General features: G+C 41.5%; 1 protein-coding gene, 1 long non-coding RNA gene and 1 other non-coding gene across 5 annotated transcripts; 2 read left to right on the top strand and 1 right to left on the bottom strand.

The window, feature by feature from the left end:
- LOC101169857 (serine/threonine-protein kinase LMTK1) lies at positions 1 to 24,924 on the top strand. Of its 3 annotated transcripts, XM_020705271.2 has the most exons (15): positions 2 to 598; positions 9,049 to 9,182; positions 14,051 to 14,192; positions 16,887 to 16,966; positions 17,351 to 17,469; positions 17,577 to 17,664; positions 17,789 to 17,922; positions 18,679 to 18,763; positions 18,844 to 18,965; positions 19,043 to 19,192; positions 19,519 to 21,727; positions 22,085 to 22,819; positions 22,894 to 23,041; positions 23,128 to 23,331; positions 23,481 to 24,924. In XM_020705271.2, exons 1-15 carry the CDS (start codon positions 517 to 519, stop codon positions 23,507 to 23,509), a joined length of 4,461 nt encoding a protein of 1,486 aa, XP_020560930.1. In that variant the 5' UTR covers positions 2 to 516; the 3' UTR covers positions 23,510 to 24,924. The 3 variants fall into 3 exon arrangements, with proteins under 3 accessions (XP_004071689.1, XP_020560930.1, XP_020560929.1); XM_004071641.4 differs by having other exon boundaries at positions 1 to 598; positions 19,519 to 22,819; XM_020705270.2 differs by lacking the exons at positions 2 to 598; positions 9,049 to 9,182; positions 14,051 to 14,192 and adding an exon at positions 16,054 to 16,682 and having other exon boundaries at positions 19,519 to 22,819.
- LOC111947751 lies at positions 7,975 to 10,140 on the bottom strand. Its single transcript, XR_002873683.1, has 2 exons — positions 9,560 to 10,140; positions 7,975 to 9,154 (listed from the first exon to the last, which is right to left on the bottom strand). It is a non-coding gene; the product is annotated as an uncharacterized LOC111947751 (long non-coding RNA).
- mir338-1 (microRNA 338-1) lies at positions 18,007 to 18,098 on the top strand. The gene has a single exon (NR_107123.1). It is a non-coding gene; the product is annotated as a microRNA 338-1 (primary transcript).
- Positions 24,925 to 24,927: the final 3 nt, after the last annotated feature.

Here is a 24,927-nt window from a genome sequence, read left to right as displayed (position 1 = left end):
GTTTTATTTTGAAAGAGGCACGCGGAAGTCCCTGCGCGCAGTGGAAATGTCGCTCAGGCTCCGTACTGAGGAGGTAACCCGAATACGCAGCGTCTGCTTCAATCCAGCAGCTGATCTGCTGATGCTTCACATGTGAGATGTGGATCAGGGCGGAGAGGAAAAGAAAGAAGGCGTGTTCGGATAACGTTTGGAGCAGATTAATGACATCCAAATTACGCACAAAATAAATTACAGACAGCTCGACCGTGCGCTGAATCAGCGGGGAGGATTCAGTAAAAATTCGGGATTCCAAACTCAGATGAGTTTAAATGGCAGCGGCCGTCCCCGTCTTCATTCAAATCTGAGGGCGAAGGTGAAGGTGAAGAAGGAGGGGATTTTTGATGGCGATATGAAAATGCTGCGCACCAACGCTTCCATCTGAACAGCGAGCGCACCTGAGTCAGGAATCCATTCTTGACCCTGTCGTCCACCCTTTTCCCGCTTGGAGTTGACACCTTCTGCAGCGCAACGAGGAGGATGGTCTTTGCCCTTCATGTGGCTGTCATGTCTTCAGCGTTTTTCAATCCCAGCTTTGCCTTCAGTTCCCACTTTGACACAGGTAAGAGCTTTAGGGACCTCGAAATAGCTGTAAACATGTGTTTTCTGTCAATAACCCTAATATTAACACAGCAGTGTTTCTCTGTAATCCAGAGGGCATGATGTCAGATGGTTTTGGTCATCAGGGGTTGGGGACAGGATGGTTGAAGTCGTATCTGCACCACATCTGCATGCAGCTGTAGATACATGCATGCATGTGGGATCAGTGCACTGCTCTGCTGTTGGAGGCTGCAGATCTGTTGGTTGCAGCATTCAGTTAACCCCATGGGTGTCAGTCAGGGTGATTGACTTCATGGTAAAGGCCAGCCCAGGTGTTGCTGCAGTGCTTCAGGAACATAGAACCACAAACACACACACATTATTGGGTAAAAACTGGAGCAAAAGAAGTATCTGCATGCAAAAGGTGAGAGTTTGAGCACTGAGTGCAACGTGCTGAGCATACAGATGACAGTGAGCTCAGTGCCTCTCAAGTTTCAGGCTCTGACCGTCCTTCCCATGCACTCAGTTTGATCTCTAGTCCCTTATTGTGCAGCTTTTCCCTTCCCTCGTCCCTATTGACATTTGCTGCATTCCATTCATCCCTGTGTGTGATCTGAAAATATGAAATTTTGTAAAGCAACAAAACAAATCAACACATACTGTTCAATTCTCAAGAAAAGTTAAAAACATGATAGATATGCAGGGGACATATAAGCTGTAAAATATTTTCTGTACTCATTGAACCATTAAAATAATCCTAAATCTGATCTTATTTGCCAAATGGCAACATATTCTCATATGAAACCAATTTTCTGTGAATCAATCTAAAAAAAATCTATTTTCTGACATTTTTTATGCAGCAAAACATGGTCTGTGCCTCGCTGACAGACCAGGATTAGTTGAAGTGGGTGCTGCAAGCAGGACTGTGCTTGTTTAAGTAAATGATGGGATCTGGCTCATCACTCCTGTCATAATGATCTATATTTCTAATAAGAGCATCACCTCAATAGATCCTATTGCTTCCATGTAATTGGACTGAGAATCAGTGTTGCCAAGGCGATGGAGGGGGGTGTGTGAGAGGGAGCCAATCATTCTAGTGGCCAGCAGAGGACAGAGAAATGCCGAAACCCGAAAACGGATAGGATACTTCCAGGCTATTCAGTTGTTATATCTTCTATATAAAAAAATGCTCACATAATCCTTGACAACAGGGGAAAGTGAATAGAAAAAATAATAAAAGCCACTCAATTGCAACACATCTTTACATTTTCCCAACTGTTTCGCCATCTTCACAGAGCTTTCCAGTTGAGTTTATTGTGCACACAAATATCAAACATCAAAGCTCATAGTCAGGCTGTTTTTAAACCTCTGCATCCCTCAAGCTGCTCTCCCTCCTCATGCCTCGGGCTATGTGAGAACACAATGTGCTCTGAGTCTACACACAATCATGCAAACAGTCACACATATGCACTCAAAGCCGGAGGAGAATGGTCATCCTGTTATGTTTGATGTTTTTATGTTTTGTTAAATAATCTGCGGATGAACATAAATTCAGATCATCATCAGTGTGGTTCCTCCGACTCCTTCACCTGCTTCAGCACCGCGGAGAGCTCTTCCATCAATACCAGAACATGAGTGCGAAGGGTTCATGAAAATCTAGAATGTGGTGCCTTACTGTCAGGATGAACAGATGAGAGGCTGAAGTGTGAGGAAGCGGCACTACAAGATTGCAGTGGAAATGAAGAATGCAAGTTCTGCACGGCGTCTTGACGCTTACATGAGACGACATGATTTTTTTTTTTTTGGACTCATGCATAACATGTAACATGTCCATTTAGCACGCAGCAGAACAAACGTACACGTGTTCATGTACACAGGGACACACCCCTACAGGCTGTGACCAAGGTGATGGAGAGGCAGGGAGGAGATGATATTAAAAATGGGATCTTGACATGCGGTCAGAGCTCCTCCCACTGACTCAGTCAGAATAAGCCAGTCACCACAGACTGTTTGATTATTAATCTCTCCACGCGTAACTGTGAGCACTTTAGTTGCAGAAATGTGTCTCGGGGGAGAAACTAGAATACGTCGGAAGTGGATTTAGGCAGCGAAGAAGAACAGTTTACGTCTCAGTGAAATTGTTGGCTGTGGAGTTGTTTTTATTTCGTGTTACACTTCCCTTTTACAGGGTTTTGCTTGTGCTGTTTAGGGTGGGAAACATGGAGTACTTCATTTTTATTTAAATTTATTTTAAAAGATCCAACCCCTGGAAAGATTTTCTGCCGCATCCAACAAGCAGGAAGAGTTTAATTTCTAAAGAAGGGATGCTTTGTGATGAAGATATGTTTATGTCTGTAAATAAAGTTTTTTTTAATTTTAGTTTCTTTCCAAACAAACATACAAACAATATCTGAGCATTAAATTTCGCTTCAAGCGCATAATCTTAAATCTTAGGCCTTGACAGAAGCTTTCCTGCACTTCGTCTGCAACCAACTGCACTTGCAGCTTCTGATGGACTGGACACACCTGATCCAGGTAATGAGCAAAGAAGGATATGTAGAATAAATAAAAAGAGGCCCCCGAGGGCCTGGAGTGGTCAAATCCTGGCTTTGACATGCATTTCAAAATGATGTGCAGCTGGCAGAAAACTTGGAACTTCCGAGCTTTACTATGTCACTTCTGCAAGGACAAAACCATTTAGCACTTGGCACAATTTCATTGTTTTCCCAAAGTTGTAATAATCAAAGATCAATAAAAGAAAAATATGAATTACTTCACATCCTGGTGAACTTAAAAAAAAGGTACCCTCTATTGATAATTCTGGTGATATACAAGTTTAGGTTCATTCTGATGCCTTCATACCTGTGACACACAACTGAGTGTTGATTACCGTTGAGTTATTATTAACAGTCAGGGCTGTTAAGGTTGATCAAACTGCTTCAAAATTAGAAGATTTTAATGAGTTAATTGTGAATTGGGGTTACTACTTAAACACATTTTATTGTTGCTTGTGTGGAAATGATAAGGTGATTTTCTAATGAGCCCTTTTGTGCAGCTAATAGATCAGACCACTTTCTAGGAACTGTAGGTCTTGGCTGGATCAATTATGTATTGAATGTTCTTCTTCTGCTCTGGACTTGTAAAGAAAGCAAAGGCAGAGGAAGATGGATGTCATAAAACCTTCATGGCTCTTGCAGGATTTCTGGCATTGATCTTTTTTTTTTATATCTTTGACCTTGACTGTAAACTGTGTTGGATTTTATTGCAAACAGAAGCCTCGAGCCGGGGACGAAGTTCCCTCGCTGAGATTAACTCTAACATTGTCTCACTTCATAAATTCGAGGACTGTTTGGCAGCTGCATGAACTGATAACAGTTTTTCTGTCATTTGAGAGATATTTATTTAATTATATTTCCTTCACGCTGCAAGTGATCTATCCACATTGCAAAATGCAAATGAATAGGACTCCATAGTTCATAAATTTCCTCTTCATTTAATTTGAATCTTTCCAGCGTGGAAAGAGTTGATGCTAAGTCTTTCACTCTGATAATGAGAATTGCTGGAGCTGTCAGAAGACACACATGACATGGAATGCAGATCCTTGGGTCTCCAGTCCCAGTTAATGACATGTTATCATTGCTCTCTGCAGACCAGCACATCTTTCTGCCATCTGCAGAGCATGACTGGAGAGCAGCCGATAGGAAGTTAGCTGGTGGAAGATACCATATCCTGCCATTAATCATGTCACACTGTTTCCCCCTGCTGTCCCGATGCTTCCTGAGTCTGACATCTGTGCATACGTCTGCTGACTCTTTCCCCTCTTTCTGTTCATCCCTCTTAGTTTTGTTCTTTTACCCATTTCACTTTACCAACTAATTTCAAACAACTTCTTAGATGGTGCTTGATTTAGTCATAGATTCACCCCTTGAATTGATCCTACGCATTTTATTCACATAGGCAGCAGAGGATCAATATACTTAGCTTGCAAGAAGGCAACTTTTTCTGCAAACGTTGCTGGTATTCTTTAGTTAATTTAATGTGTTTTTTTTTTTTAAGATTGTGGTGATTAATGTTTTTTTATGTGACTGATGGTAACATTTTAGCGGCACCCGAAGAGAGCACATTTAACCATAAGAAATGTGTGTGTGTGTGTACAGTCAGGGCAGATGGGGGAGTGTGTTTGCCCCTGCAGCTCTGTCCTAACTGTAAATGCATGCTCACAGAGATTATGAGAGCTTTCTGCTCTGCCGGACTCTTTTCTTTAGCTCTCCACATGTTCTCAGATATTTCTATGTTTTCGTGACATAAGACAAGGTGAAAGAAAAGACTCCTTCACTTCTATTTATGCTGCTATGCTGTGAATTATTATTTTTTGCTTGTTTCTGTGATGTAGCTTCATGATTTTTCATGTAGGTAACAAACACGGTACAAAATTCAAAGTTACATAATGCATAATGCATTTCTGTATTTGATGTGTTACAAATTGGCTTCAAATCTTTACATCTGCCCATTTCTTTGAACGACAGTTTGATTGCAGTGTGAGGCTTGGCAGAATGCCCACTCTGCAGGTCTTTCAGTCAAAAGCAAGAGCTGGTGTGTGTGTGTGTGTGTGTGTGTGTGCGTGTGTGTGTGTGTGTGTGTGTGTGTATGAGCATAGAAAGCTTGTCAACAAAAAGAAGAACGGTTAAGGAGTAGAGGATGGTGTACAGAAAGAATACAGAAAGGTTTTCTAAGTTTAAGTGTGCACGTTCTAATCTTTTTCGACATTTGCAGAGGTTCCATATGTATTTTTCTTGCAGCATAGCACAACTTTTATACTTTATAGGTGCAACTTTAATTTTTTTGTATGTGCATGTGCACATTCTGACCTTTTTCTTGGTTGTACATCACAAATTGTCTGACTCTGCTCCTTGTTTTCTCTTCATGCTTTTGCTCATTTGGAACAGATATGTTAAAGCTAATCGCCTGTACCAGACCGCAGAAAACATTTTAAACTTTAGCTGCCTTCAACAACACCAACCCCCACTAACAAATGCTTTATTTATAATGTTGCATAAAAAATTATGAGGGTGTGCTTAACGCAACGCTTCTCTTATGTCTCTGCCTGAATGCACTCCTATTAAGCTGAACATTCCCTTTGTTTTTGAGGCAGCAACACTACAAAAATATATCATGGCTATTTATTTTTCTAGTAGCTTTATGTGAGATGATACACTTTTGTGTCTCAATCCCAGACACAACTTACACTGAGGAAGTGCAGCAGTGGACACTTCATTTATCCTTATTTCTTCATCGTCCCTCAGAATTGTGAAAGTGGTTCGATGACTTTACCGCCATTTCTCCCTCCAGTCCTGCAGAGAACATTTTAATAAAGCTGGTATGAGCGGGGCTTAAAGTGCTTTATTTTCATTTTGCTGCACAGCTGGTGGAGTAATGTGCGCTTTTCAAATATTTATGTAGAAACTGGGGTCGTCGCTTAGTGTACGGATCCTCCCACAGTAGAGGAGGAAGAGGAGGAGGAGGAGGAGAGGGGTGGAGGTCTTCAGATATCTCACTTATGAATATAGACCCTTTGGTTATGATGTGTATGATCTTATCAGTATGTCTGATGAACAAAGAGCCAGCTGGCATTTTTTTTCATTATTAAACATTTCTTTAAATCCCAGTAGTCAAAAGAATAATGAATCAATTGTATAAATAGTTCATATATTCACATTTTATGCTGAAACAAGCCATAAAATGCTTTCAGCTTCAGATAAAACATGCTGACAAAAGGTCAATCTGCAGCTTTTCTTTGCAGACTAGGTTTGGCTTATTTTCTGATGTAACATATTTACTTTTTTCTTCTTTTAATTTTACTAAACATATTAGAAAAACAATCCTAAAGACCAGGTTTCCTGAAGCCGCTTTCACTTCTTACAGGAAATATGTCACTTCCCCCACATACTTCCCCTCTGAGTCTTCTATTTTTTAAGGTTCAGACTAGCAGCAACTCTGTTAGGAAAGGAGAAACATATCTGAATCATGTTCATTTGAAAAGAAACATGTTTGCTATAGTGTGAAATTTAGAAAGAATTTTAGAAACCTTAACATTTTCACTATAAATGTATTGTATGACTGTCAAGTGTTGCAGCTCATCTTGTTGTTCATGAGGACATTTTTTTAGATCTTTGCCTCAGCAGACTTTGTGTTAAAAGTTATAACCTTACAGAAAAAGATAAGGTTTTTCTCTATTTTTCCTAAAACATCTTTGTTTAGAAAGATTAAAATTTATTGTAATTAATGGGGCATTTCAACATTAAAAAAATTGTGCAATCAGTTTTTGTGCACAAGTTATTTTCAATTGGAATTGTACAGAAGGTTTAAATCACCATTTGAGTGTCCAATCATTTGTCTGGTTCCTTCAAAATAAAATTGCTAAACAGTTACCATACAAATATGACCTGGAGCCTAACTTTGTTTGTCCTGTCACAAATTACAATATTCAAAATAGACACATTTATTAATTTTACATATATTCAGGTCTTTTACAGTCCTTGTTTCTGTAAGTGTTTCTAGTGTTCAACACTTCTGAAGTAACTGAGAGCATATTCCAAGTACTGCAGAGATTTGACATTTTCTAATAGCATTTCCTTGTTTATTAATAGCACTGGGGAGTTTTTGTTCCTTCTTTTGCTTGCTGAAGCATTAACGTGATTGTTCCTTGAGTTAGAAAAGCTCTCAAAGTTCCTACTCGAAAAGAAAAATGCTGCAAACTTAGCCTCCTTCTCATTTGCAGCTCATTATAAACAAATAAATCACATTAAAAAAAAAAGAAATAAACCTATTTTAATTCAGTTTTTGTAAAAGAAAAAGAAGAAAATGAGATTGTCAAAAGGGGACTTTTTAAAGCCCTGTGTGTCCCTGTGCTCACACTCTGCAAAGAAGGGGGCGTCTTACTTTAGACTTTTCATTGTCTTCATTTTCCAGGTAACTTGCACACATCAAAATGTAAAAGAATATAGCTTCTGCCAGATATCTGTTACCATGGTGATGTCTTGGCGGATCACTTCCCACACATACAAACCGTAATCACAAGACAATAATCCATAACAAGGTTTCAATATGGAACCAGCTTCACTCTGTTAGCATTTCAAGGCTTGGCGGCCTCACGGCCCTGACCTTAGGGCCGAGCTTTGGTTGGAGCTGTTTTGTTTGGACCGGGAGAGCTGTCAGGTCTGGAACAGCGTGTTCTCTGCAGCTAACTGGGTCAGCACCACTGGGGTCTCAGCCACTGAGCTGGAAACAACCATCCCAGTCTATGGTAGCTTCAAACTGCACTAGACCCCTGTTTCTTTGTGTGTGAGCGCCTGCGAGTGTGAGTGTTTGCCTTGCATTGAGATGAGCTGAAGCTCTCTGTGGAGTGAAAACACACATTTTTTTCTTTATTGTGGCCTGAAGGAAGAAAAGAAACAAAGTTCAATCGGCGTTACAACCCAAAGTTGCAGCCCTGCAAAGTGTTTTTTTTTACCAAAAAGGGTTTTGTTAAGGTGGAATGTATTTGCAACAAGTAATTTGTTAAAGCTGAGTTGAATGTGCAGCATCATCCCCTTTATTTGTGTCACATTTCCATCCTCCTATGTCATTTTTTTTGTTTTAGTGTCCCAGGGCAGCCACATATATACAGATATTTAATTCTGTTTGGCAATAAGTAAAACTATGAATTATTCTGAGCTCACATTGATAAATAATACTCCTATAAAAGCCACTAACTAGGTCTATATGTTCGGTTTGGGCCTCTGAACCTTCAGCTAGCATAGAGCCTTTCTCATTGCTCTTCAAAAACTCTTGAGACAGTAGTTTGATAGAAATTAAATTATCTCTGTCAAGCTATGGATAAATAACTGAAGACTAATGCTTCATGTGTTGTAAAAGCAAAGCATAAGTGGCTTCCTGTTAGTGTGGATGTAAAGAGAGAGTAAAAGCCACACACTGAGAACAACCTATTCAGGTGTGTGCTTACGTGTTTACTCATGCATTCTCTGAGATTTTCTCTCTGAAACCCATCAGCACACTTTTCTTTGATCTTGGCAGAACGTTGGAGGCTGTAAATCCTTTGACTTCTTCATAAACAGTTTTTTGACCTTCTTAAGTAGCAGCAAACTGAATCAGTCATACTTTATACAATTTGTGAAACTTTTCTTTTTTAAAAACATTGTTTTCTTTAGTGTTTGGTCAACATAACTTTTGTGGCTTCAAATCTTTGCAGGACACTTGCTTTAGTGCTCGTTTTCCCAAGAACGCCTTAGAAATGACTGAAAATCTAGAGAAGATGCCAATGACAAGACATATTTCTTCCATCAAGCTGACAGTGAAAAAGCCAAAAAACAATCTGTGTCTGTATAAACTGTTTTTTTTGTTTCGATCTCCTGCATGACCTTGCTGTTAGCTGTCGGAGCTCATCCTCTCTGCCTTTGTCCTCCTTTGTTGCAGACGGGGCTCCCCTGAGCGAGCTGTCTTGGCCTTCCTCTATAGCAGTCGTTGCCGTCTCCTTCTCTGGCCTCTTCACCTTCGTCTTCCTCATGTTGGCTTGCCTCTGCTGTAAGAAGGGAGACATCGGCTTCAAGGTGAGCTTCATGCTGCCCCCAGCTGGAGGTGGAAGGTAGTCCTGCTTCGGTTTTCTGCCACTGTTCTCTAGTTCAAACAACTGAGCTTAATTTCAAACAGTGTTGAAAGATTTGAGACACTTAAAAAAAACAGTTCAAATGTCAAAGCGCTTTTAAAGACAAAAGCAAACTTTACATTTTGTCTGAAAATGGGAAAAATGGGAAATTTGTTTCATTTCAAAAGCCTTTAAAGCCTCGACATGGTAGAATAATTTTATATTATAAATAATATTTAGGATTTTACATCAGCTTATATTTCAAAATTCTTCAAACTTCCTTATTAACTCAAAACAGTTTAGATTGTTTCAGTTTTATCCAAGCGTTCAAACTAATCCTACCCGTCTCAGGCTGGCACAGTCTCTCTCCACGCTACCGCCGCCTGCCAGCAGGAGTCTGTCATGCAGAGTCGGACATCAGAGCTGAACTGAGAAGCTGCTGGGGGTGACAGCGACTGACACGGGGGGCGAGTGTGAGGAGGGGGAGGCATAGCAGAAACCCTGCAGCCACGGCATGCCTGCTGCAGGTCATTTTGAGGACTTACACCAAAACGCTGCCAGTTTGACAGAATAAACTTCAGATGTTTGATCAAAAAGGGAACAAGCAAAAGCTGAGCTTATTTCTTGTGTGAGTTAATGCAGGAGCAGAATGACAGAAACTAGGTGTCACCAGCTTTCTGCCACTCAGCCTACATGATCTGCTCTGTAGTAGCTTTCTACAGGCTCGTCTGAAGCTGTATAATGAGTCATGAAACATGGAAGTATGCATCAAAACACAACCCACCTCGTTTAGTCTCATTTAACTACCCACATAGATCCCTACACAGAACTTGTCCTCCAAAATCGATTCATTAGTACATTTAAAGACCCACTTCAATGAAAAAGATGTTTTGTCGTTTTTGTGTGTGTTCAATTTATGATGTTGGAGGACATTTATAAAGAAAATTAAACTTAAAATGCCATTTCTGAGTATTTCACCAATCTCTCAGGAATGGGGAGGGGAAGGGGGGGTACCAGGCTTGCTCTGTGCAAACAGTCCCACCCACAATTTAGAGGAAAATTTTTGATGAACTAATGCCACTCAGCAGAAACTATGTTCTAGAAAACAGTTTATTTTTTTATTTTTATTTTTAAGTTTTCTAAAAAAACTGCATAATCATATTTAAACGACCACTGGGGGCGCTTTTACAATAGATCAAAAGTTTGCAGTGGGTCTTTCAGGTCTTAAACGTAGCAAGAAAACATCCTTCATATTTTAAACAAGGACACTAATGCAGGGTTTCAGGAGGGAGAGTGATGACTAACTTTAACAGTATCTTTGAATTTTGATACGACTGATTCGTTTTGGGTATGCTCTTGGTAAATTAGACTAAATGACTGCAGCAGAAAAGGGTAAAGTCGTTTAAAAGGGTTAAGGTTGTGTTTTCTTGTGTCTTTCTTTGCCAAAACTTCATCACTCAGCAGCACACTTGTAAGATGTGCATTCATGAGGGACCGCAAAGACGCACTGCTCTAAAAGCTTCATTATTCCTCCTCATCTCTGTTTTGGTACCGGAGCGCGTAGTGTGAGGCCGGGTATTAAGTGCTTTCTAAACTGAAGGCTCTCCTGGGAGCCATGCAGCGCTGACTCACAGCCAGGTGCTCACTTTCATACTCCTCTCAGAACGGAGTGGCAGATGGTTCCCCTGAATGAGAAACACACCTACACACATTCCTATGCGCACACACAAAATGCTTCACCACATGCGTTTACCTACACACAGTGAGGCATTCAGATGTTGGTGACGTACAGCCTACTCTTTGAACCAGATTTCTTTTGGTTTGCTTTTGCTTATAGTGGAAAGCTGCTATGTTGTGTAGCAAAGCACCACTTGGTATTGCAGATAAAAATGAAGCATTATATTAGGATTTCTGTCCTCTTTTAAATGGATTTCAAAAGTAAAACATTTTTACAACAAGAAGATGCAAAAAAAAAAGAGCAGTTTCACTGTTTCAACATGTTCTCTTTTAGCAAAACTAGTTTACTTTAACTTTAAAAAAAATGGTCAAAAAATAGAAATCATAAAATCAAAAGGTGTCGCCTGTAGTTTATTAATGAATGAATGATCAAACTGTACTGGGGAGATTAGGGTTTGTTATTTGTTCCTTTAAGCAAATATGAAGCAGTTTAAAGCGTGTACACCAACTTCCTCCTGTTAGGATTGCATGGCAAAGTTAAACTTCATAATGCACACATATAGATAGCTGGGGAGGCCTTGAATGCAGTAGGAAATTGACCGATCAATGACTGATCTCCGGCTGAGGATCCAGCGGTGAGTTCACATGCTGCACAACTTCATGCTGTGAGCTTGTAGATTGTTGTTAAAGCCTTTTAAAAGGCAGCAGCACGTTGGTTTGGGGGGTGGGGGTGGGGGGCATGGGCAGGTCTCACCAAGTCTGACTCCTGAGGTGCTCTCATTATGTGAAGGGTAAGCTTTAAAGATGTGCAGACAGCTTGATGATGAGGCCGTCAGCTGATTTGCTCGTCAGTGTGACCAAGTGATCTCTTCGCTCCTGTGAACTACAGCTGACCCCGTAGAGGACTGCCTCAAAGACAACACTAACCTCCGGCATGTTCAGATCCTCTTTTTTTATTTAATAGTCCAGTTGCTCTGCAGAGATATCACAAAACATCCTCAAAGTGGCACAAGCTGAGGAGTTGGGCTTTGTCCTTTCAGGATAAATGCAGTGATATGCCAGTGTTAGGATGCTGGTGCAGTTGCTGGGACAACGCTGCAGCTGCAGGAGGTTACAGCTGAATATCTCTGCAACCTTTAACAACAATTGGACAATTTATTCTTTTATACTAAACACTGGGTGTGGGCATTTTCCATTCCACACTCTGATGCATCTGGAAAATGGAGAATTTTTGTTTTTGGATTGCTGCAGAAAGAATCACTGTTGAATCAGAGAATTGTGATAAAGTTAGAAAAAGAAAAAAAAAACCTTGAGGGGCATAACCTGATAAGAGAATAGAAGAAAATGAAAAGCTTCAAGCTTTTGGAAGTTCAAACTTAAAGAACATTTGCAAAATTGCTTAGCATTGTATTGTACTTTACACTGAACAAAAACTCCCCTCCATATTCTAGAAAATATTTCCTCTTTGGTTTAGAAGTTGCAGAGGTGGAATCTGTGAGTTTGTAAATCGTTGTTCCAGGTTTTAATTACAAAGTGGTTCAGCTTCCTCAACAGAAGAGCCTCTTCTTAAACCATCTAACACACAGAAGTCATATTTCAAACTTTCTGAAAAAGTTTGTCAAAACAGTTTACCAGTGACACAATCCAGCTTCTGTTACTGAACACAGAATACAAATTAATGTTTTTATATATGTAGAATAACACTGATTTTCCCCCCCAATACTTTTATATAGCATTTTTCGTAGCAACAGTGTAACAAAATTGTTAATACACATACCATTTAAATAACAGTATTTAAAGCATGAATTATAGTCAATTGCAGAACTATTAAGCTTTTATTCTAATGTTTTCATGACTTAATTGAAATTTTAAACAGTTGTTCTTAAATATTTTGAGAAAGAAGCTGGAACCCGTTTTGGAGTGTCCTCCCAAGACACAGAAAACCAGAAGATCTGTGAGGACAAATACTTGCTGTGATTAGCTTAAAGGTTTGCTGTAAGGTGACAGAAGGGGACAGACTTTCTACTTTTCAAATCTTAGCATCAACTATTGAACACAATAATTTATGTGGTTTCATAAGAGTTACAGATGCTTGAACAAATTAAAAGTAATAAATCAAAAACTGTTTCACAGAAAGATGAGGGGATATGGTAAACATATTTAACACAAAATTTGGCAATAAGAAATAACACATGACCTGCTTTTGTGAAAGATCATGTAAAGAACTAATAAACCAAACAAAGTATTTTATGAAAAAAAAGAATGTTTCTTTTAAAAAAAAAAACCCTACAATGTCTGAAATGTCTGGACTGTGGAAACCACTGAGCTGTTTGAAGACAGAAGAAGCAGTTTTTCTGGTTTACTGTTCTGTGTCTTTTAGCTGTCTGTGTGGCGTCTTAGTTTTTCATCACCCTGAAGGCTAATCCATGTGCCGACAACAGTGCATAAAAACAAGCAGGCTGATAATGACAGAGGAGATTTGAATGTTTTAGCTGAAAGGGTTAAAACAAAACATCACTATAACACTTAAATTGCCTACATACCATATCCCTGTGCCTTATAGTAAGAGTTTTATTTTTAAACTGGATCAATCAGAGTTTGTGGCATATGTGGGGAAATACAGTCACACCTTTTTGTTCACAGCTGTCTTTCATTTAAAAGAAATATTGACCAGATAGCTATTGTTTTTTCATAAATGTACAGGAAATGTTGATGTTTTTTTTATTACTTTTCAATTTCAGAACAATAAATGGAAACACCATGTGTTCTACTAAAATAGGGGCATTTCAACTTCAAGTCAACTGTTACTTAAACTGCCTTTTTAAAGTTGCACATATTAAACCCCGCCCTGAATAGTGCATTGTTAACATTTATTATTCAAGACTGCTGTAAGTGCATATATTTATGAGCAGCAGAGACCAGACAGAGAAGCTTTGTGTAGACAATAGCTGTGTACATCTGCCTGCCTGCGCTTCTCACAGCATCTGCTGTTAGCCCCTCAATGCCCCCTGTAATCTATACGACTTATGTATATGGGTACGTGGGTGTCCCTCTGTGCGTCTGAATGGTCCCACAGTTGAAGACCCGTCTCCCTGCCTGTCTGTGTATAAAGAGCTGTGAGTGAGTGACTAATCACAGTGTATGTCCGTGCACTAGGAATTCGACAACACCGAGGGAGATGGGTACCATGCAGACCTGTCTGCACTGGCCTCGCCGTCCTCCCAGAATGGCCCTGAGGTTTACATCCTTCCCCTCACCGAGGTTTCTCTGCCCGTCTCCAAACAGCCTGGCAGATCCAGTAAGAACACCATCAACACAATAAAACAAATTCTTAAAAATTGTTTTTTTTTCTGTTTATCAGCTGCAAATAGTAATACATCATTTAAGCATATTTTAGGCAAAGGCCTAGTTTACACATAACCCCCATATAACTTTTTTTTATGAAAGACAGAGATACACCTTATTTTTTACCTAAAAATGTATGAAATTATGCGAGTTAAAGGTAAAAAAAAAACTAACGATGATATTTGTGTTCATGTGTAAAATCTCCCCACAACTAATTTAAACTAGTAAATAATTACTTGCTTGGATAATAAAAAATTAAAAACTTCTAGCAAAATACCATTTTAATCCCCAGTAAGCAACCTGAAATGAAATGCATTTAAAGTCCCCACTCCAATCAACTATTGATCCATTTTCAAAGCGTTCCCAGTGGTCATTTAATTATGATTATGCGGTTTTTAGCCTAAATAAAAGAACCTGTCGTACATTTCTCCACCATCTTAATCTCTTTGTAAAGAAGGGAATATCACAGGTTGCTAACAGAAGCCGATTTATTGCAGTGCTGCACAGTTTAAGTCTGTAAGCTAGTCCAACACAATCAGCCCGTAGTGACCACATTTAAACACATCCATATATAAGCATGTCAGCTGTGTAATGTACATCCGCACCATAACAATGTGCCCATACATTTATTTATGGGACATGATTATATTGTGAGCCATATCTGGGGGCTCTGTGTGCCTCACCCCTGCATGACTCATTGGCTGGCCGTGTAGTCAGGCTGCTGCTCAGCATCCCAGGATGAGGGGGCCAGCAGTGATTGGACGAGGTTGCCAAAGGCTAGGAGCCAATCACTGCCCTCCTCACCGCCCCCCACTGCTACGGAGTTGCGATTGGTCCAGGTGTTGCAGGGTGAGAAACGAACAAACAGGAAATACCGGGAGAGTGAAAGAAAAAAAAGGCTGTCTAACTGTTGTTCTTAAGTTCCTCCAAATCTTCTAGATTTGAAGCAGATATATATAAATACTATATTAACTGATTAGACATAGGTAATAGATTACTAGTTTAAGGCAACAATTCAGCAATGCCTTGTTCCACAGCTTTTCTTTAACCATATTTTATAGAAAGTCCTTCAATCATTTGAATACTGTGCACGTGCCATCAATTATCCATGTCCTCACCACCATGTTTACAGTAAACAAACAGGCCTTGGAGTTGCATCGACGTGCACACTTTAACTTAAACTAAAACACAAATTATGACAGTTTTCTCTGTGAATCAAGCATGAATTTTACATCATTGTGGACAAAGCACAGGCTGCCATTGATCTGATAGTTTTGTTTGCATGTTTTGTTAAGAGACTCATGTAAAGCGTCACTCACTACAAAGGCCTGATGCACTAGAGAAGATGGACTGTACCGTCTTCTTTGCCATTAGTAAGAATACACACATTCCACATTCAAAGAAACATCAGAATGAGTGGTTGGAGAAGTGTGGGCCATGTTATCGCCGTGACAACCTCTGCCCCATCATTCCAGGGGCCCACGTCTTTGTGCGGCTGTAGGTTTCTGTGTCTGTGCATTTGGTGAGCTGTGTACCAGGAACCACAACGTGAGCGCGCGAGTAAGTGACCCGAACAATGGCTCTGTTTTAGGCCTTCTGGCTGGTGGGGGAGCATAAGGCCAGACCGAAGCGTCCGAGGAACGCACAAGCGGAGGACTGGCATTAGGAGTGGAATACAGTGAGGGGTCTGTGACAGAATGAGAAGAGATGGGGTAAGGGTGGTGGCATGCACCCGGACCTAAATGCAGGGGGGGCAGTCAGAGATAAGGGTGGCGAGTGTGTCTGACAGAGATCTCTTTTGCATCGGACAGAGCAGCGTTTGTGTCATGTTTGGCTGAGGAATGCTGCTGTCCTGGGTGACAGGGGAGTATTATGTGGTCCTTATGTCATTACTGGATGTCTATAAGCTGCAGATAGAGCTGGTGTGTCAAACAGCATGCTTCCATCATGCTTGTTGGTCGCACCAGGCAGGATGCATGTCTAGAACGTTTTTGTTTGGCAGAATGATTCTTCAAAACTTTGATTGGAAACATTTTAAAGTTTTCTTTAGATTTAAAGCAGTGAAGATGCAGGGCAGCAACAGCTGGAAAGACTTTCAGATGGCCCATATGCATGTTTGTGTATGTTCCAACTGGAGCATGAGCTCGGTTCAGATGGAGAGAGGCAGCATGGTGAGCTTGTTCAGCTGTTCAAGGGCTTGGAGGGTTAAATCCTGTAGAGGCTCTCACATACGCTCTGTGACTGAGGATTCTTTCTCACGCCTGGGACTGGAGCGAGGGCCACGGCTTCTCCGTTCTCACACTCCGAACCAGAGCGTCACCTCTGCCGGGGTCTGGGGCCCCGTCATGGTGCTGAGAGTGGCCGGGTGCTCCCCTGGGCCATCATCACCCGCTCTCCGCTCACCATCAAAACCCCGATTTTTGAACTATGAGGATCTGTGGAGGTATTTCATTTAGTGTGCAGCTTGATTTCATCTAACAAGAAGGAAAAATCGTGTGGCTTCTCTTCAGTTAAAGCTAATTTATTCGAAGATGATGTAGGGTTATTTAGGTTGGAGTTTTGCTTCCTCTTTAATCTCAATTTTTTTCTTCAGTTAGACCTCGTCTATTTTGATCTATCATTATGTCTTTTTCTTGCTTCCTTTCAGTCCAGCTGCTGAAATCATCAGACCTCAGTCGTCACAGTCTGCTGTATCTAAAGGAGATTGGACATGGGTGGTTCGGAAGGGTAAAAAGTCAATTTATTTTTGTTGCTTTTCTAGAAAAAAAATCTAACTTTTCTTTAGTGCAAATATTTTTAATGTAAAACGACATTCAGTTATTTTTAAAAACAGAGTTGAATGCATTTCCTGTTGTCAGATGTTTCCCACTCTTGGTGGAATGTGGGGTTAAACAGCCTCTCTTTGCCTCTGCTGTCCATTCTGCCAGAGGGGGATAACAAGTTACAGTAGACTCCTTTACATGTGTCCTAAACACTGTCCTCTCTAGCATTCTAACTTTTTTTGGGTCCATGTTTGATATTTTATGTTGGTTTTACGTTTGCCCATATGCCGTTTGTGATTAATTCTAACCTAATTGGAGGAAAGCTTATCTCTACTGTGCAATCCTGCAGGTTCTGCTGGGTGAAGTCAGTGCGGGCCTTAACTCCGTCCAGGTAGTGGTGAAAGAGCTGAAGGCCAGCTCCAGTGTCCAGGACCAAATGCAATTTCTTGAGGAGAACCAGCCATACCAGTGAGTCTGCTGAAACGTCAATAATAGATAGATCAAAAGATAGAACTTGAATTCATCCAATGATATGGAAATTGCCTAAATGATTAAAAAAATGACTGCTCTTCCAGAACTCTCCAGCATCCTGCCCTCCTCCAATGCCTTTCCCAGTGTTTAGAAGTCACTCCTTATCTGCTGGTCATGGAGTTTTGCCCTCTGGTGGGAAACAATCCTCAGTATTCTCCTCCTCATATCAGATTTACTTCTGCTGTGTGTGTGTGTGTGTGTGTTTGTGTGTGTGTGTGTAGATCACAGCGACTCACACATCATTTCTTCCTGTCAGGGTGATCTGAAAACATACCTCCGCAGCTGCCAGGCTGCCGATTCTGAAACTCCCGACACTTTGATCCTTCAGAAGATGGCGTGTGACATTGCTTCAGGGCTTCTGCATCTCCACAAGTACAACTTTATCCACAGGTAAATTGCATCAGCCTGCTCAGCTCACTTTCATGGTTAATGTGGTTAATAGGAGCATCTGCTCAAATGTTCTCTGCGCCCCCTACTGGCTGGTCCCAGAAACAACATCCTGGTGCTGCCTGAGTGTGTAATGCAAACTCCAGCATCAGTGATTTTGTTGCTGGGGGCGTGCCCCTTTCACTCAATCATACACTGACGTCAGGCCCAGCAATCAGAAAATGACAACTTTTACATGTAAATTTTCATATTTTTTTAATTTATTTTGGACATTTTTATTATTGTGGTAAAAAAAACTGCTTAATTGCATTTGCTGTGATCAGTTTCTTGACTTTTTGTGTAATTGCTGACTTTAAAAAATAAGCATCATCTGTCGTTAAACAGTATTTATTGCAAGATATGGTATAAAAAAAGTATTATGGTCTCAAATCTTTACGTTACAGAAGAAGTTTTTCAGATAAAACTTTGATTTCGGTTTAAACATGAGCATTAGATTAAGAGATATTTAAAAACAGTATTTCTAACAATATTAATTATCTTAAATTTGTTCAAAGTATTGTGAGAAATCCTTCTCATTTCTGAAGGCCAAAAAGACGGGTCAATGGGGTGTAACTCGTGAATTACACCCAATTGACAATACGTTTCTTTATAAAAAATAGAATGTGGCAATTTCCATAAATTCTGTTAAAATATTTGACATGCCTTTTCCAACAGTTTTCAAATTCCTTTTAATCTCAGATTTTTTTCTCATTACCAAAGTGACCTGGCCCTGCGAAACTGCCTGCTCACCTCAGAAATGTCAGTGAAGATTGGAGACTACGGGCTTTCTCACAGCCAATTCAAGGTCTGCCTTTGAGAAATATTGGATCACTTTCTATGATTCCCTCAAGCAGTAACATAAAGTTATATGATGGCTTCTAATAGGATGACTATTATATAACACAAGACCAGATATGGGTGCCACTGCGCTGGATCGCACCAGAGCTCATAGATGAGGTTCATGGAAACCTGCTGGTTGTGGATCAAACCAAAAGTAGTAATATATGGTAAAATGTCTTTTTTTAAATTATTTTTTTGACCCTATTTGGTTTAGGAGCATACCGACAGTTTTTTCTTGTTGCAGGTCATTAGGGGTGACTTTGTGGGAGCTGTTTGAGCTTGGAAGCCAGCCGTACAGACAGTATTCTGACAGACAGGTGTTGACTTACGCCGTGAAGGAGCAGCAGCTTAAACTACCTAAACCTCAGCTTGAGCTCCCGCTATCTGACCGCTGGTGAGGCGTGCTTTTTCACTCATCCTCTTCAAAAAAAAATGATGACCCTTTAGCTTGTCTGGTTTATAAAATCAGCTTATGGTGTATTTTTCTTTCAAAGTGTAAAATAATTTTGTCCCTGTCGTTTATGAGGCCATGGAATCGATCAGAGTTGAATCAGCTCATCCACCTTTTATTTTAAAGGCTAAAATTAGTGTTTCATTCTTTACCTGAAGTCAATATTTAACCTATTTATGTCATCTATTGAGTGGTGAAACATGCTGACCAGCTTTTTTGTGACAAAAAGCCTGCTATGGGAGTCATTAATTTTTTTTCTTTTTTTTTAGGTATGAGGTTATGCAGTTCTGCTGGCTGCAGCCAGAGCTCAGACCCAGCAGCAAAGAGGTGCATCTTCTGGTGACGTACTTGTGCGCCAAAGGCTCCAGCGAAGCCGAGGAAGACTTTGAGCTACGCTGGAACGCTTTGAAACCCAACTTGCTGTGCAGCCCCGCCCACACAGCTGCATCCACAACTCCAGTCCTCACCCCCAAACCTGCATCTGCTGGGGTTTCCATTGCAGAGCAAACTCAAGCAGTGGAGCTGGCCTCCTCTGCCTCGTCGTCCTTTCCCCTCCTGGAGGGCTTCTCCGACAGCTTTCCGTCCGACACAGGTGATGATCTGCTGACTGTCACAGAAACAAGCCATGGTCTAAACTTTGAGTACAAGTGGGAGCAGGCCCACAGCGAACAGCCTTACTGCTCCTCATACACCAGTGGACCACTGGGCCAGGGGAACCCACACTACCAGGACATTTACTACTCAAGCAGGAGGCACCCCTTAGAAGGCTGCGGGACTGAAACCCTGACCTCAAGCATTTCCCCTTCATATTATAAACCGGAGCACATGGCTGTTGTTCCAGTGTTGAGTGCTCATAGCCCCTCAGTAAGCAGCGAGTACTACATTCGCATAGAGGAGCCTGTGCAGTGCAATATAAAACTAGATGACAGTAAAGCAGAAAATAGCCCCGGACCCAAAGCCATCAACTGCAGGTTATCGTCCGAGAATCCATCAATGCCAAAATCTTACTGGTCCACTGCTGAAAACAGAGAATCCAATGCTTATGATTTGGATCTAAGCCCCACTATGCAGCCAACTCTGCAGCCACAGCTTAAACACCCATCTAGCACCAGTCCTATAAGCTTAAGCCTGTCTGATACTTGTCTCTCACCCAGATGCAGTGAAACCACCTACTCTGGGTATACAGTGAACAAAACACACTGCCAGTCCTCTCTTGAAGTACTGCACGACTCACGTTCAAACTTCGACCAATCAGAAGGTCGATTGGAAAACCCTCGAAGTCTATCTCAAGCGGTTAGCAGCCCCAGCTTAGGCTTCTGCGATCCGTACCTTGAAAGGAGCTCAGTTTTTGGCTCAGCTAATGAAACAAGTGTTGATATGACTCTCAGAAAGACCCTGCCTGTTGTTCCCCACCTTGACGTAGATGTAGAAATGGGCGACGGGCTGCTGTTGGGTCGTCGGCGAAGTGGAGAGACAGAGGATGACTTATACTCCGAAGCGGAGGCCACTAACTGGATCTCAAACCACTCCGCAAACAATAACAGCCTGAGCTTTGACAGCCAGCAGGCCGGCAGTGGGTATGACAGCTACTTGAACTTTCAACCAAACTCAACAGAACTATGGTCTCTGACCAAGGCCACCACAAAAACCTTCCACAGCTCTAAGCCCCTTTCTCCAATGGAGAACACAGGAGGAGAGTCTTGTAAACCAGCTGGAATAGGCCCATATATTCACTTATGTCACAAAGAGGAGGAAGGAACTCAATTGGAAAGGTGTTTAAATGTAGATCGCTTGCAAAGTGATAATTCTCTCAGCAGCTCCAGCATAAATTCCAGGGCTGCAGAGCAACTGGAGGGGGAATATAAAAAGCAATCACTGCTTGATAAAGACATGATGTATCGTGAGATGAGACCTGCGGAAACCTTTCTAAAGACTCCGTGCTCGATGATGGAACATCCCAGCGGTAAAGCAGAGGTCTTGTCAAACAGGAGGGGTTACTTTTGGAAGGGGGTTCCAGCAAGGCTGTCTGTGGATCTGGATGACATGAGACTCGATTATCCGGAATTATCAGACGGCAGCAGAGTTTTAGGGGTCAGAAACTCCAGCAGTTGCATGGTTGAGCTTGGGGATTGCAGTGGAGATGAGAACGACCTCGCTGACATTACATCAGGGATCTTTGCAGACTTTAACCTCGACTATGCCGAAATAGAAGAGGAGGAGGAGCTGACCCCAAAGAAGAATCCAGAGAGAAGTCCTGATTCAATGGACACCATTAATCCTCTGTCATCCATGGGAAGCTCTTACGACCAGACGTTCAGCCCTGATCCGTTTGGTAACCCCATCTTTCCCAAATCTCTGGACAGCGGCTATGACACAGAAAACAACGAGTCGCCAGAGTTTTTCTTTAAAGAGCTCGGGGACCCCATAGGAGGTGAGATGAGCCCCATTCTGGGCGGAGATCCTGCAGTCATGCAGCAGGTGGGTTTAGGACAATTTGTCTGCACATCTATAAATTTCTCACAGATGCATGTGAAAGGCATGGCTGGCAAAAACCCATGCAGGGACTCAGCTTATTTTTCTGATTATGATACGGAGTGTGAGAAGAGTCCTCACGAGGAAGGCAGCAAGCCGTTTGCAGGCTCAAGAAAGCACTCCTGCCCTGCTGAAAGCTTTTCAGGAGACCATTCTGCTGAAAAGCATGTCAGTGAGAAAAATGTAATAAATCTGAGGGCCATCAAAAGTTGTGTTATAGTGAATCTCTCAGAGACTGACTGTCCTTCACCCCACTCTTTTCCCGACCCTGGGTTGTCCATGCTGTCACCATTTCCTCCACAGATGGGTGGGTGTCTGACCAAAGAGTCTGCACCTGCAGATGATGATCTTGGCTTGGAGACCGAGCATTCAGGGGACGAGCCAGCCTCAGAGCTCAGTTCCTGCGTTGGCTCAGAAAATTCTTCAACTGTCCAGAACTCCTCAGCAAACCACGATGATTGGAGCAGGAGAGGAGAGAACTGCTCAGCTGTGCAGTCATCTGGATGCACGATAAATGATTGCAGAAAGGAGCCCCATGAAGATGGTAAAACTGGTGACAGATCCACAGAGGAGGAGGAGTTGTCTGATTACAATCATGCCAGTGAAGAGGCTGAGGACACAAGGGAGTGTGTGAGAATAAACGAGGAAGACTTTGAGGACATAGATGCAGAGGAATGTGACAGCCTGTATGAAGAAAACAACAGTCCCCATGACCTCTCCACTTCTTCGTCCCTGTTGGAGCTCTGCGGAGAAGATGTAAGAGCTCCTCTGGAAGTGGGGGAAGACGAAGAAGACAGTGATGACAGCGAGTCTGATGAAGAGCTGAGGACATACAATATCCAAAATGAAGACAGCGAGGAGAGTGAAGAGGATATTAGCACAGTACCAGTGGTGGTAAGTGACTGCAGCCGGGCGAGACACCTGCGCAGCCTCCTGAAGATGCCCACTCTACTCACACAGTCCTTCTGTGATGAGTTGGAGAGGAAGAAGAAAGCCGTGTCCTTTTTTGATGATGTGACCGTATACCTTTTTGACCAGGTAGGATATATTTTGCTTGAAAAAGTTGTACCCCTTAACGACGTGATGGTTTGACCATTCTCCATGACTTCCAGGAGAGTCCCACTGGAGAGCTGGCTGACTTTCCCCTTTCCTCAGACGCAGAGGAAGGTCAACAGGAATCTTCAGAGTCTGAGCTTGATACACAACTCTGCGATTCTTTCTGTGCTTATAAAGAAATAAGTTTAAAAATCTCAGATGAAGGTGAGAAAACTGAAAACCAGTTACTGTAATCCGGGTTCTGTTAATCCCACACTTATGACGGTGTGTTTTAACATTTGCACACACAGGTGGGAGCTGCAAATGGGAAAATGAGGAGTTCTTTGGGAGCAGTCCATCTTCACCCCATAGTGACCCTGAACCCGCCCCTCCAGCCTCATCGATCACCAGCAGCCCAGAGGCTCCTAAACCTGCTGCTGCGACACTTAACCGCTTCATGGTGTCTCGATTCTCCATCACTCACGTGTTCGACCAGCACACGGGCTCAGCAGCAGGTCTGTGAAAATAACTGTGACACTCCGGCACCTCAGATTAAGGATAATCCAATTGATAATGCAGATTTAAAAAAGTGTTACTTGTGCTAAGCGTTTAGAATTTGACATTATTTTGGAGTATTAATTTTTCAATCCTTTTTGTCCAACAGGAAACAGTCGAGATGAGAAGAAAAACTAAGTGTCCTGTAATGCTGGTCAGATGCCTGGTCTGCTTCACCTGACAAAAGCAGCGTTAATACCTTTAGATGTTTTCCACATATTTTGTACAGGGTCATGTGCACGGAACAAACCCCACCATCAATGGTTAAAATGAGCCAGAAAACCACAGGACAAGTCAACCACGTAAATCTACTCTTACTTTAGAACTACTGACACATTACAGTGTTTGAGCTTTGCTGGAATGATCAGAGGACTCTCCAGCCGAGTTTGGAAGTATCACACCACTGTGGAACCCCGGGTAGATGTTTTATTTTTCTGTAATATTTAGAGCATCTATTTCAGAGTCCTTTTTTTATGAGACAGTGCCTCATATTGTAGTGAAATAATTTGCACACACTTGTTTTTGTTTTACAAAGGCAAGCATTAGCTGCTGGTAACCCAGAAATAAAAACCCCATTAAGTCGAATCGTAAACATCCGTGATGATGTATGCATACTGTAAGACATTATTTGCTCAGTACAATATATTTCTTTGGGCGGCCTTATTTTTCTTTTCTAATATGCAATCTCTATATAAAAAAATCTAACATGAAAAGTTGAAGAATGTGAAACGACAGGCTTCGTTTTCTTGCTTTTTCTGACTTGCCAGAAGAAGAAAGCAGTGGTTGATAATTACCGGTAGTAAGGTAAGAGGTTGTGGCTGATGCCGACACAAAAAAGGGACCACCCGGCAGTCTGGGCTGATGCTGGTCACAGCTGGAACTCATAATCCAAGTCATTTACAGTACAGGTTTTTGTTGGGGGACTCAATGTGCCATATATGGGGAAAATCCAAAAGTTGCCACCACTCAAAGACTTCCCCCCCTAAAGCCCTTTTTCCAGCCTCATCTTTATCTTTATAAAGTGGCTATGTAAGTTTGCCCACATTTGTCCCGTTAAGTAAATATTACTTTTGTTCAGACATATTTGCTGAAGAAATAACTTTTGTCAATCGACAGATGTTGGAAGATGTCTTTCTACAAAATATTATACTTCACCACAGTTTTGAACACATAGATCCGACATATACAGAACAAAAACATCACTGCTGTGAAGCTTGATTTTCATCACTAGTGCAATGGCTACACCCCCACTCCCCCTTTTATCCCCTGTATTGCTAAGTGCCAACGCCTTTCCCATTCACCTTTGCCTCTTAAGTTGTGCAAGCTGAGGAAACACAGTCAGTATTTTTGTATGCATGTCAAAATGATATGGCCAACTCTCATATGAGCCATTGGATTAAAAAAGTTCGAGTTCAAGACGCTTTTGGACAGATCAGGTGGGCGGATCTTTGCACAAGATGCATAGTTGCTGTTTTTATTTGTGTCACTCATGGCTCCTGTTGCATCAATCTCCTAAAATAAAAATAAATGATATACATAAATGCATCTTTATATAT

Source organism: Oryzias latipes, chromosome 8 (assembly GCF_002234675.1).
Source record: "Oryzias latipes chromosome 8, ASM223467v1".
In the NCBI taxonomy this organism is placed as follows: domain Eukaryota; kingdom Metazoa; phylum Chordata; class Actinopteri; order Beloniformes; family Adrianichthyidae; genus Oryzias; species Oryzias latipes.
This window is presented reverse-complemented; position numbering and strand designations above follow the sequence as displayed.

What these genes read in the sequence shown, in the direction of transcription:
- LOC101169857 (XM_004071641.4), top strand. Translation starts at nt 517, where the DNA reads ATGGTCTTTGCCCTTCATGTGGCTGTCATGTCTTCAGCGTTTTTCAAT. An exon ending in CAAACAGCCTGGCAGATCCA is followed by an intron (nt 14,193 to 16,886) that starts GTAAGAACACCA and finishes GCTTCCTTTCAG; the next exon opens with TCCAGCTGCTGAAATCATCA. An exon ending in AAGTACAACTTTATCCACAG is followed by an intron (nt 17,923 to 18,678) that starts GTAAATTGCATC and finishes TCATTACCAAAG; the next exon opens with TGACCTGGCCCTGCGAAACT.